Source organism: Lepisosteus oculatus, chromosome 6 (genome assembly GCF_040954835.1).
Source record: "Lepisosteus oculatus isolate fLepOcu1 chromosome 6, fLepOcu1.hap2, whole genome shotgun sequence".
NCBI lineage: Eukaryota > Metazoa > Chordata > Actinopteri > Semionotiformes > Lepisosteidae > Lepisosteus > Lepisosteus oculatus.
This window is the reverse complement of record NC_090701.1, coordinates 15,735,025-15,748,455: the sequence shown is the minus strand read 5'-3', so window position 1 is coordinate 15,748,455 and position 13,431 is coordinate 15,735,025. Positions and strand designations below refer to the sequence as shown.

The 13,431-nt window shown below is 36.8% G+C and overlaps 1 protein-coding gene across 1 annotated transcript; it reads right to left on the bottom strand.

The window, feature by feature from the left end:
- Window positions 1-4,246: 4,246 nt before the first annotated feature.
- cidea (cell death inducing DFFA like effector a) lies at window positions 4,247-13,386 on the bottom strand. The gene is made up of 5 exons (XM_015354770.2): window positions 13,132-13,386; window positions 10,285-10,429; window positions 8,347-8,499; window positions 6,190-6,362; window positions 4,247-5,080 (listed from the first exon to the last, which is right to left on the bottom strand). Exons 1-5 carry the CDS (start codon window positions 13,182-13,184, stop codon window positions 4,957-4,959), a joined length of 648 nt encoding a protein of 215 aa, XP_015210256.1. The 5' UTR covers window positions 13,185-13,386; the 3' UTR covers window positions 4,247-4,956.
- Between the last annotated feature and the right edge of the window lie 45 nt (window positions 13,387-13,431).

The window sequence follows — 13,431 nt, the reverse complement described above, 5'->3', positions numbered from 1 at the left end:
TTCTCTCTTGAAACTCAGAAATATGTAAGTAATGCTGACATTCTTAATATTGCACTTCCACAATCTAAATTCTCTCAGCATTATTTTTTTTCTTTCCAGTTTGTCATTTTAAACTACTCTTGCAGTCTAGCTGTTGTGAAGTGTGTTAGCCTAAGAAAAGTGTTCTCAAGGTTATAGAAAAAGTGTGTGGTTGTGGATTCAATTGGCAATTTATTGTCAACTGGTTAGACTGGAATGATTTGGTTACTAGAAGGCACTGGAACTGCCCACTTGGTGGTATGAAGCCTAAACCTCAAACGTACATTTTAAACAGGTTAGGGGGCTGTACCAGTAGTTATGACAGCTGCCTTTGTCTTTCCTCACCAACAACACAGAATTCCAAACCCAAACCATCACACATTCCAACCTGTCATGATCCATCAAATGTTGTGGTGAAATAATATTTAGGTTGTGAAGCTCGTGTAGAACATTCAGATCCATTTTTAGCCTTAAGAGGTACAATGTGTAACCAGATATACATTCTTTAGCCCTGTGGAAACATTTATCAGAAAATTCTCAAAGTATGGGCAAAGCTTCATTAAATGGAAGAGGCTGCTTTCAGCCAAGCACAAAATGAAAGCATGCATGAACAACTTAACCTGTATTGTGTGGCTCACTAAATCTTTCCAAGAGCATTTCTTACTGAAGGGATTCTAAAGGACAACAGGATGTCTTGTAAAATTCACAACATCTGTAATCAAATGGGCTAGACGGCTGATTGTCTTCCTCTCAATCCTAGCATGTTCTTGCAGTATGTTGTTCAATCACAGCTGGAATCCATTCATGATGGAAAGCATGTTCTAGCCTATCAACTGCATTCCTAGTTCTCTTTCGATTTCTGAATTGATTTAGAGTTAACTGTTTTAAGAAATTGTCTAAAATTTACTTGGCCACTGTCATAGATGTGCATGTTCAGTTCAGTGTGATTCCATACTGCTTTGCTAGACTTTGCCAAAGTTTAGACATTCCACAGTAATCCTTCAGGAGATGAACTGGTGTATATCAGAAAATCCCATCCAAGTGCAATTGGAGCATTTTTCTCTCAAGCAGGAACAAAAGCCAGATAAACACAAATGGACACTGATAGCTAAGGTATTTATATTCAGTGTTGATAGATTACAAATAACTCCACAGGGCCATTTTAGGACTCATATATTATTCTGCAAGAGAATTTCCATTGGAACTTGAATAGGTAGGAGGGGGGTCTCTAACTATGTGTCTGCTCGAAATGCCTTGTGTACTGTACCCCAGCTCCTGCACTGACATTTCTTGCTGAGACTCTGGTTGCAGCATGCATAGTTACAATGCCATGTAAGTCATTGAACTCATGAGCTGAAGAATTCCACAGGATAGGCTGCTAAAGCATCCATGGAGCAGAAAAAGGCTCAACCCAAGATCTTTGTCAAATTAGTTTCAAGCTGAAATGAACTTGTTTTTTTTTTTGCTCTATACAGACAATATTTTGTGCAATGAAAGTTACATCCAAGAAAATATTGGAGCTCTTGGAAATGTCTATGAGAGCATAAGAATTGAAGAAAGATTGCGAACGAGATGAAGTCGTTTAGATCATGTTGTTGTTAAACACCTAAGATATCCTAAAATGTTGTCGAGTAGCATTGAAGTTTCTCACAATTTGGACACCAGAAGGCAAAATCTTAACTTCACTAACTGTGAAGCCTATTGCAGGCATCCACAATTCTCATCTTAAATAATTTCCCTTTTGGTTCACAATTTAGAGCCTGTGTCCTTGTTTCACTATTGAGTCTGAAGTAATCCCTGATCTGACCATGTCTGTAACTTCATATACTTGGCTCAAATCTCCTGTCTCCTTTATTTTAGACTGTAGATTTATGTCCTATATCCTGCCTGCACATAAGAATGCCAAACACCAAGTATCATTCTTGTTGCTTTTCTATGAACTCTTGCTGAGGATATACTATCGTCTTGTGGTACGGTGATCAAAAATGAACAAACTATTTCGGGTTCTAAGGTCTTACTAATGCGGTGTCTAGCTTGAGCATAACCTTTATGCTAAATTAACTGATTTAAATTCCACATTTTTGTTATAAGCCCAAGCGATGTTCGCTTTTTAACTCCCTGCACCATCTTGATGAGAACAACAAGCATCTATATAAAAACACAGATTCCTTTGCTGTGAAGCTTCTGAAGCCCAAAATCACCAATCTGATATGTGGTGTATGTTACTAATTCCTAATGGATAATATTGCCCACTTGTCAATGTTAAATTTAATCTTTTCACTGTTTCTGTCATTGCCATTTCTCCTATTCTTGTAAATCTTAAGAATGTAATGAGTTCACTACAAATACCAGCTTCTGATTAAGAAGACCAGTGGGTATGAAACAGATATCTGTGACTCTTGGTGTTGCATTTGCTCCAGTTTGTGGGTACAGCTCCCAACCTAAGCGACAGTTGAAATACCTAGTTAAAGGTCTATGAATAACACCCCTTATTTCCATAACCACAACTGTGAAAACACTGTCAGGCCCTGGTGATGTATTAGCTTTAAGCTGCCCTAGTTCCTGCAATACTTTAGTGTCAGTTAAGCTAAAATTACTCCAAGCTGATTCATCTTTTTTTCTAAAAATCTGTATAAAATGTTCATGAACTTTTTCTTTTTTATGGTATTAATACTATATTATCTTGCAGGCTGTTTACATCCAACAACGGTTCTTCTACTGTTTATAGCATTGGATAAATGTTTGCTTCTTTTCTGCCTCCCTCTTGGTTAATGTATTTTTCAGTTGTGTAGCTATTATTGTTTCTATTTTAAACTTTACACTTTCTTCCTTATGATTTACCCTTGAACCTCCATTAAATAAACCCATATTTTCCTGAACTTCAACTTGATTGTTTTAGTTATGAAATATATTAATTCCTTTTCCATCATATCTATGGATTATATGCAGTCATTTTTAAGTACTTATTCTTGCACAGAGGATAAATTAAAGACAAACGTACAATCTGTAGAAGAAAGCATATTTGCTGAAGAAAAATTAAAAGAAGTAACTTTAATAAAACTATTTGACTATAAAAGCAATCCAATAATATCAAAATGTTTAAAAAAGAATAAGGATACGCATGTTTAAATTTCTTTCCACTATATTTCATAAATGGTGTGCAATGTGATATATTAACAAGACAAATTTGGGGTTATGTAAATGTTATCTGCTGATATGCACTTTCTATGTAATATGCAACAGTTTGTCATTGATGGAACCATGTTTGACAATTTTGTTAATTTTAACAGGATTATGCATTGATATTTATCTATTTTATTTATTTACATTTAAAGAACAAGAAAAAATTAAATTCCATACTATGGTAGTGCTTGTCAGAAAACTGTGCTTAATTTAGCTATTGAGTGTTAAAAGTGCTTAGCAGAGATTAGAGCATTCATTTTTCACACAGTGTACATTAAGTTTCTTATGCCTCAGTAAGATTTTTAAAATCTCTCTCAGCAGTTATATTATGCTTTTCAGGAAGCGGTCCTTCCTTTTCAATTTTTCTGACTTTTACTTCACATTTATTATTTTTATTGTTTTTAACAGCAAAATAATTACAGATAATTAATGTCACCGATAAAACTGTTTAGGTGAGAAATGTTATTGGAAAAAAAGAAAGAGGCTGAGTGTCACACTTGAATCATTTGACACAAAATTATGGCAGACAGGACAACTTGGTCAACTTGAGAAAAATATGCCTACAGAACATTTTCCAGTGGAGTCTCCCGATATGATGTCATCTAATTTGTAAGGTACCGCATTGTACTAATGCATTGCGGGGTGGGGCAACAAGTTGGAGTCTCACTGCCGCCAATAGAGAGCAACACTCCTAGGTACAGTATACAGAACAAAATCTGATTTGTAACTGTTGTACTAGCTCTTTTATTAGATCGGTCTAGACAAACACCCTTTTTGGTATCACTAGTTTGCATTGGTATCATTCTGTTTCTTATATGTTTTGTTTATACAAAATGGGAGAATCTTTCTAAATAAAACGGATATAAAGCCAGTAATTGTTCCCTTCCTAGTGCAAGCTGCAAACACTCTGCAGGAACCTCAGGATATCCTTAAGGTCCAGCTCCCATAGTGTGTTCTGCAGCTGGTAAGAGGAACGCACAGAGGAAGTCAAAGCTTAATGCTGGAAAACTAGTTATGTAGTAATGATCAAGTTTATACAAATGCAAACAGTCCTTTAAAAATATTTATTATTTTGACATAATGTGAAAACATTTGATAACAGGCAATGGTTGTGGACTTTTTGTTTACTGTATATTAGTGCTAGTAATAACATTATAATTGGTCCTGTAAAGGTATACTTTACATTAACACAATACACTATTCAATAAATAAAGTATGAATATTTTGACTGAATGATTTGATCAAACTGAACTTGCATTTCCTACTGCTTTCTTTATCAGAAGGTACATTTATGTCACTTTTTTACCTGTCCATAGCCTATTTGGCTCCTTACAGTATGCTGCATCAAACTTCATAATACCCATTTTGTAAATGTTATAACCCACTGTCTGTCAGAGTGGCCTGCATGGAAATTATAGAGTATATCTAAATAAAACATACACTTTGTTAAAAAGAAAAATATAGGTGATAATTGAGAATCTCCTGATTCCATTAAGTTTGCAACATTTTTTATATTTTTTTGCCAATTATATACAGTATTTTTCTCTGAGCAGAGGCAGCAGAGTTAATACATTCATCAATCATAACTGAACAGGCTGAGATCTGAGAGTTACTGGAGGAACTACCCACAATGTAGTATCACACATTGTACATTTGTGTGGTCCTCAAAATTATTAAAATACACAGTACATTCAACACAGCCAGTATGTCTACAGGCAGGTCAGGCACTCAAGTATCAGGAATCTTCTTGTTGCATCACCATGTCCCCGATGTCCCTGTCTGTTCCTCTTCTCCGATACGCTGATACACATATGAGGCACTATAGAGAAGTAACTGGCCAGCAACTCGGGCCAGATAGGAGAGGTAACGGAGGGCTATCCTGGAAAAAAAAACGTGGAAAGTAGAGAAGTGATTTGATCTTTCTGGTCCATGTTCTTTCCGTTCAAACCTCTCCACACATTCACAAGTTAGTTATTCCAAAAAGTCTTTAAAAAGCAGGCATGTTGAGGAGAGCTGAAGCTCCCTTTAATGGAATATTATAGAAATCTAACATTTTATGTTAGATTGTACTCTAACAAACAATACTACAGTGAATATAAAAAGAAAATATATAGCGGAATTGCAGCTCAACACCGGTTACAAAGACAAAAAAAACTTTGCTAACATTGTTTAGAATGAAATAATCCAGACTGGTTACAAAACCATAAAATAGTCTAGAACTATAAAGATTTTCCAGCAGGGATTTAAAAGGTCCAGCTTCTAAGCACAGAGGGGATACAGCAAGTGAGAAGAAAACCAGCACAAGACAATCAAAATGTAAAAGACAGAGTTTTGTAGATGTTTGTCCCATGCTGGTGATGCAAAGTAAAAATATGAATTTGAAACAGCCCTTTATCATTCCATTCTACAGCACCAAGCAAAACTCTCCAAAGGCATGACTGTAAGTTGATGGCTAATTGTTACTTTTGTGCAAGGTGTTTCAATCAAATTACTTCAGTAAAAATGCCCAGCTGTATAACTATTCACAGATTTAAGTCACTCTGGATAGAAACCTCAGTTAGATAAATTAATAAACATAAACACTCAACTCAACCTACTCCTCTTATTCTAGAAAAAACTGACCTTACAATATCAAGACCATCTTCAAATTGAAGTGCTCATCACCAGTTCTCTAAAGTTAACAGTTTGATAGGTTGGTTAAACAACAGGTAGAAACTGAAAACAGGAATCAAACTGGTTGGATAAAATAAAAAATGGAAACCTCAGACTATGTAACTAGAGTATATGCAGCTATCAATACAACCTTATACGCAACCTTATACAAACTTATACGCAGTATTTTGTGTATAAGTTAGTAATAAAATAGCCCAATAACATAACGTGTTTGCAGTTCTTGTACAACGGTTAATAAAATATCAGACTAGAGAAAAGATTTCATTTAATCCTTTCCAAGTTGTGTTTCTAAACCTTCTATCACCAAATACTTACTTCAGCACCTGTTTCGCTCCTGTACATTTAATGTCATATGACATTGTGTATGTGTCATAAAAAATGGCCTTAATGGTGAGGCATCCAATGAAATCCTTGGGATTTAATTTGTAAAGGTCAAAACTGAATTTGGCAATTCCATTTTTCTTAGATCGCTTGAGACCTGGGGCTCCCTACAAAAAAAAAAAACATCAAACATATTTACTATGGAAATACTGTGACTTTCTGAGATGACATTTATAATTCAACATCCTCTCTAAAGAAACAAAAACAGAAATGAATAGTGGTGGATTTAAAATAATCACAAATCAAATACAATGCACAGAAGAACGTTGGACAACTTCTAAAATATCTTATTCTGTAGCTCTTGAATGTAAGTCAACAGTAGGTAACAGTAGATTCTGGACATTTCACATTTGTCACCATATCAAACAATCATACAGACGTGTGTGAAATTAAAAGAATATAACAGTATTCCTAAATTTATTTTTATCTCCGTATGGTATCAAAACAGATGGAAACATGTTAAAGATTGCAAGATATGAATATTGACTTATTCCTTTATTTTCAGTTAACTTTGTTGTTTGGATTATATTTATGACTAATAAGCATGATCTTAAATACTGTATTATCTATTTCTAATTAAGAAAATGATTGAGGCTTAATTACTTTGTACTGAGGCATGAGTAACTCTGTGTCTCTATAGTAGTTGATGACACTGAATCAGGATGTTGCAGGACAACAGGTTAGGCGAATGTCTATATCTCATGTAAAACAACAGAAATCCTGAAGACGATTCTGTATCTTATCTGTCCAGTAATGTTATGACCGGAAACAGTGGGTGCAGCTTCTGTTGAGGAAGAACTGGCTTCACAAATCTCTGAAAGTCATTTTTGTAGAACAAGTTACGCAAACCTTTGACACGTGTGGGGTTTATGATATAGCACATCTGGATTTAAGCAAGGTGCCCCATGTAGATGGAAAATGGCTTCAGAGAGCAGTGGCAAGAGGAACAGCATCTGGGTTAGATCATGGGAGACAGGAGCTCCCAACTCCAGCCCTGAAAGGCCACATTCCTGAAGGATTTATAAGTTGGGTGCATCTGAAGATCTGGGAAAAGCTGTTAAACTGGAGGAAAACCCTGCAGAACTGTAGCCCTCTGGCTCTGGGCTTGGGAACCTGCTTCTTTTCCTCTTGTATATACCACCTACATCTTAGATCTCACCACATGCGTCACATGTCTCAGAAACAGCAACAGCACAAGTTTGTTCAAGCATGTATGTTCATTTCAATTAACTATTTTCATTTTCAAGAAGTATGAAAATAAAGTGTATCACCTGAAACGTAAGAGTGCAATTAAAAGTACAAAACAATCCACTACTTAAGACTGTAATACATTCGTAGGAGTTCAGTTTCAGAAAAATATGCTCATCAGTACAACATAACTGTATATACACTGAACAATATATAATGGTATATTAAAATACAGTTAATTGAATAGAAACTGTTATAAGGAACAAAAATTACATTATTGTTGTTTACACATGATCTATAATGTAAGTGTTCATGTTGATAATAGTGCACATTTTTTAACATAAACACGTTAGAAATGAAGTATGTGGGGTGTATTTGTACAGCTTAGATATTATTTTTTTCCTTCACTCATACACTTTTAACCACAAGTGCTATAGCACCGGGAAAGTGATGCTTTTTACGTTAAATTAATTTTCCTTAACTTGACAGAAAAGATTTCAATGAATTAGAACAAAATACAGAGGATAAGACATGTTTTGCAATTTCTGTAGGAGCCACAAACCAGACTGCATACAGTCCTACTTCGCCTCCTGGTGGCTTTAATGGGAACTACAGTCAATGAGAGGGCAGGGAACTAATCAATAGTAGATAATAAATCATCAACATCATCTCTAATTTATATACTGTATATAGCACCTAAGAAAATTATGGGCAAGTAAGACCAAGAAAAGTCAGAACAACTTGAATATTCAGGGGAATATCAACATACACCCAACCTCTAACCACTACCTCAACCCAGATCTTAGTCTTTAGACGTTAGATGAAGAATAGATGTCAGACGTTTCTGGCTGTTTCCTATAGCATTAAATGATTTTAAGGGGCAGCCAAACAATCTATAATTACCTTGGCTGGAGTCCACCTCTGCCCTCCTTCCAGCAACATGAACTGTGTGTTTGTTTCCAAAGACTGAAAGAACTCCTCATTCTCAACCACAGTCCCGTCCTCCTCCAGGACCAGCGTGATCACTTCTGAGGTCAGCAGAAAAGCCTGCACAGCCTGGAGCAAGAGGAATGAAACACTGATCAGCGCTTCACCACTGTGAGGTGTTGCACAAGTAGAGAGAAGTAGAATAGAGGAGTTTATTTACTGTTCATGTACATGTACATTGGAATTCTTATTTGCGCTGATCTCTCAGGACATAGTACAATAGACGACACAGTACACCAGACAACACCACACAATGTAGACAGTACATTACAAACATCATAAACAATAACAACAGGAACAATAAATATGTGGTGGAGAACAACAATTCTACAGTTAGTGTACAGTACATGTGCTCTAAATATCCAGTTTTACTCCTTCAAATAAGTCAAAATTGTACAGTCAGATGGATTTGAGCCTCATGGCACAAAGTTTAGAGTAATATTTTAAAACAAGTGTTACGTTGCATTCAAAATAAAAGTGTACATTATATTTTACGTTGTACAGAGAGGAGCTGTGACTTACTACTCGGTATAAGCAGTCAGTCGAGTCAAAATAACACTGTACCGTCAGAGAAGGTTTATTAAGGGAAACCAAATCAAAACGTGCAAATGGAAAAACAACAGGACAGAACAAAGCACCACATCACTAAGGCCAGGTTATATACTATAATCCCCATCCCTGGTCCTATTGATGGACAAGTGAGCCTTCATTTAAAGAAGTGGGTTGACAAGCTCTTAACCTGACACAGGATGGTGGAACTATCTAGCATAAGACAATATTGTGGATCTACAACAGTTAACACACAACAAAATACAACATTATATATTTTACAGAAATTACATAGCAACAGATACTTATGAAAACTGTATGATAGAACAGCCCATCAGCACAAGGGGTTCTCATATTAAAATAAAAATGAAAAATAAGATTTGTCAACAGCAGTCCCATCCAGGGTGTAGGGTGTGCCTTGCACCCACTGCTTGCTGGGAAAAGTTTCCAGCTCCCCTACCACCCTGAAAGTAGTATGGGTGGATTTTTAAACTGTAAAGATACCAGGGCAATTGCACGGTTGGAGTAAAAGTAGATCAACTACAAGTTAGTTAATGTCATCTGAACAAATCAAAACAAATGACAACCCCCACTCCCCCCCCTCAAAAAAAATAACATTACCTTTTACTAGTGGTTGCTGATTGTAGACATTAATATCTCAAACAGGAAAATGAGAAATGAACCGAGAGCAATGATGCTCTTCCTTTAAGCACACAATTCAATCTCAAGTGGCCCTTGGGTTCATAAAAAAGACCTGGGGCAATATCAAGATGGAGGTACAGATACTGCACAATAAGTACTGTATACAACACAAGAAACAAAGCAAAGCAAATGAACTCAGCAGTAGCTGCAGTACTTTAACCTTCTGTAAAACACACAAACTGAAACATACACTCATATCCAGAGGCAAAGAGACATTTTGAAAACACATTATTCTGCATGTTCAGAGGGCACATTTCTGATAACACATTTCAGTTTTACACACAGTACCGCACTCTCTCTTGCTTTTATTTTTAGGAAAGAAAAAATAAATGCTGAATCTTCCAATGTGCGGTAAACTTTCACACATTTATTTTTCTCCTGTCTCTAATTACGGAACTCTTCTCACAGGACAGCAGTTAATGGTTTGTATAAACAATGGAAATCTGAAAGGGGATTTGACAGTCTACTGCACAGTCCTCACCACTAACTGACAGACTGACAATCTTTACCGTGGGGAAAAAAAGACTTGGCTGGGTGGGGATGGAAAAGTGACCTCACAACTCCAGGGTTTTCTGAGCTGACCCTCCCTGCTTAGGACACTACCTTAGCGAGGAGATTGTCCAGCGAAGAGGCCACCATTCCTTTACGCCTGCCCCGGTCATGTGTGCAGACCCTAAAGGGCCGCGGCTGTACCTCCGGGCTGAAGAGAACGCGCCTGCTGATCGACGAGCCCACCGAAGACACAGTCCTGCAATTTCAGAATTAAAAAAAAACAGGCCCCAGAAGTTCCTTGAGTCTTGGACTTTCAGCACTTGTACAAGAATAATTCTTTTAGGGATCTTTAAGTTGGTTTGATGCTGTGGTCCTGCTAATCCTGGTCTCCTTCTCGGCAATGTGGAATTTCCATTTCACCCATCAAAACCGTATTGCTGGAAAACATACACCCTTCCTATAGCAATGGACACGAGCTAGACTCTCCAGAAACCCCTCTTCCCCTCTCCCCACACCAACAAAATGATATATTGGCCACCCCCCACAAAGGAAAGCATGGTACAGTCCGAGTCAACAACTCCTGCTAGGTTTGTCTAGCTTTTTTTTTTTCTGAAAATAAAAAATGAACTTTGAAGGTTGCAAAACCAGTAACATTTAAACTGCCTATGCAGACAATTTTTACAATTTAACCATTTTTCTCATTGTTCTAATTCTATTTGTTTTCCTGTTGTTCCCGAGTTATTTTCTGAGGAAATAAAAATTCAACTGTAATGTGTTTTATGGATAAGGACCTCTGTGGGACAAATAGTGGCAGAAACTAAAACAAGCTTCCACTCTATATACAGTATACAATAGTATATTTTACAATAAATACGCAAGGAAAATCAAGGCACCTATGCTACTCCTTTGCAATATGAAATTCAAAACACTCACTGAATCATTTTAATTTCACCCTTAATTGAATTAACAAGATGCATGACTAGAGCATTTGCTAAAAAAATACTCTTGGAATTGTAAGTTACCTCTAAAACACAATAGTTAAAAGACAACCTCCGACATGTTTAAGAGATAAAGACAATCACATAATTGACTTAATCATGGGATTAATTTCAGCTAAGGTTTTAATGGTGTAACAGACTTGGAGCTGGACCAAAAGCCAGCAGATGTGTGGGCTTAGCAAAGCAGGCTTGGGACCCCTACTCTACAAAAAATTACAGAATGTTGTGAAAATGGATAGTAATGTTTAATTTGAAGCGCCCTGCCAATTTCTGTATCGCACTTAAATGTGCTTGGTTACCTGGGCGTGGTGCATAACAAGACAACCACAATCACAAAGCCCAGCTTGTAAAAGGATCTCTCAGCATGGCTAAAAGATAGGTGGGAAAAGGGATGGAACTAGTTTAGGGTTGGCGCAAAACCTATGCTTCTGATGCATATGAGCAAATACAGTAAATATAACAAGCCCTCAAGAAAGACATCACCAAGGTTGAAGTGTATGATAATAAACACAGGCGAACAGCCTCTATTCTCCATGATAAATCTAGTCTGTTCTTTAAATTATGTTCTTGCTCATTCTGCAGCCCTAGAGGTGGATTTAATGCTAATTTTACATCTCTGACTTAACATGGGAGCTAAAGTAAGGTTTTACAACAGACAAGGGTAGGGCTGTAGCTAACTAATAGGTTTAGCTGTAGTTAATAGGTTTGAAACCAAGATGAAGTTTTTGGATGAACTAAGGTCATCCTAAATTTAACTGGTTTTAGTGAACTTCGTATGAGCATGCAAACATCTTACCAGTTTTCATCATTTGGAGCTTTATATTGAATACGTGTACGTGCAGCTTCCTGTTAGCCATCGCATTCCTGTATTAAAGACCTCTAGGAGTGTCATGTGCACAAGATGGAAACCGTACAACGTCACTACCAGTTTCTGTACATGTAGCACAAATGCAAACAGAGCAAAAATTACTAATGAAAAGTCGTGGCTTTATTTGCATGTGGACAAAAAAGTCCCATAGCATGTTTTTTTACCTGTGATTATCACTTTAATCAAATTCATTATCATATTTAATCAAAAACGGAACGTTCACATGGTAAATGAAAAGAATGTCACCAATAATTGCAATTTCAAAGACCAAACCTCAAAATAAACCCTGAGTCTGGTGTGGGAATCCACTTTACATAATACTCAGATTAGAGTTCTGTGTTACTAGTTATTGATCTGTCAAGAGCGCCAGCATTGTTTATGACTTAGCCTAGCCCTTTATGCACACGAATATAAGGCTCGTCTTCCTTGGGGGACACTTTTCGGGGTCTCACAACACAGCGTGAACAGACGAGATGGGTATGGGGAGTAACTTTCCATGATAAACACTGTGAATAATGTGTTTCATTTATGACTAACAAATGTAAAAACAGTACAAGTGCATGAAGAAACATTCAAAGTAAACAATTAGATCCGGCTGCACAACTATTAAACACTGTAAACAAATATTAAGTATCCAAGTGCGTTATATTTATACAAATCAGCCAGAGGTCCTAAAGATAATTTAGTTAATTGTATTGTCTTGATAAAGCCGGCTACAGAGAAGGAGCCTTGATCAATTAAATTAAATGGAATGCGGTGTGTTCTCGACATTTTTTTTAATCAGCAGCGTTAAATATAGGGTCTTAAGTAAAAGATACGGAAGATTTTCGTGTAAATATGAAATCCTCCAGTCTTATTTTTTTAGATTAAAAATGTTAGAATGTTGCCTGATTCGCCGAAACATTGAAATCATTTCAAAACTATGGTATTGATGTTTTTTTTCTTTCGCCGACATGTTTCGGGTATTATTATTTAATAATGTGTGAAATGTTACGTAGGTGCATTAAATGCATTTCTTTTAACAACAGAGGTATTGACGCAACAAATTTGTGCTGCATAAAATGGCACCATTCTGAACAAAAAAATACTCGCCTTATGAGAGTCCGCGGCGACAAAGCGCTGGCGTATTCCTTAGCGTACTCCATGGCTCGCCGGTCCGAGCAAGTGGTCAGTGCGGTCACTACAGTAACCTTTCTCCGCTCAGCAAGAGGTCAGATCTTCTCCACTCACAGACAGTGTCACTTGGTTACTTGATAAACAGATGCCACAGTCGCACAATATATTTTCGGGGGTATTGGGGGGGATGCTTTTGTGTTTTGATGCCATTACGGTCATCTGATTGGTTCTTACCTGCAGAAGGCTATGACGAGGAAAGGAGGGGAAGGGGGACGT

Bases quoted from the DNA above. Each gene is read 5' to 3' on its own strand.
- cidea (XM_015354770.2), bottom strand. From the start codon at position 13,184: ATGGAGTACGCTAAGGAATACGCCAGCGCTTTGTCGCCGCGGACTCTC. The intron at 10,430-13,131 runs GCGAGTATTTTT...CTGAAATTGCAG, and splicing joins TCGCCGCGGACTCTCATAAG to GACTGTGTCTTCGGTGGGCT. The intron at 6,363-8,346 runs GTAATTATAGAT...TTTTTTTTGTAG, and splicing joins AGAGGTGGACTCCAGCCAAG to GGAGCCCCAGGTCTCAAGCG.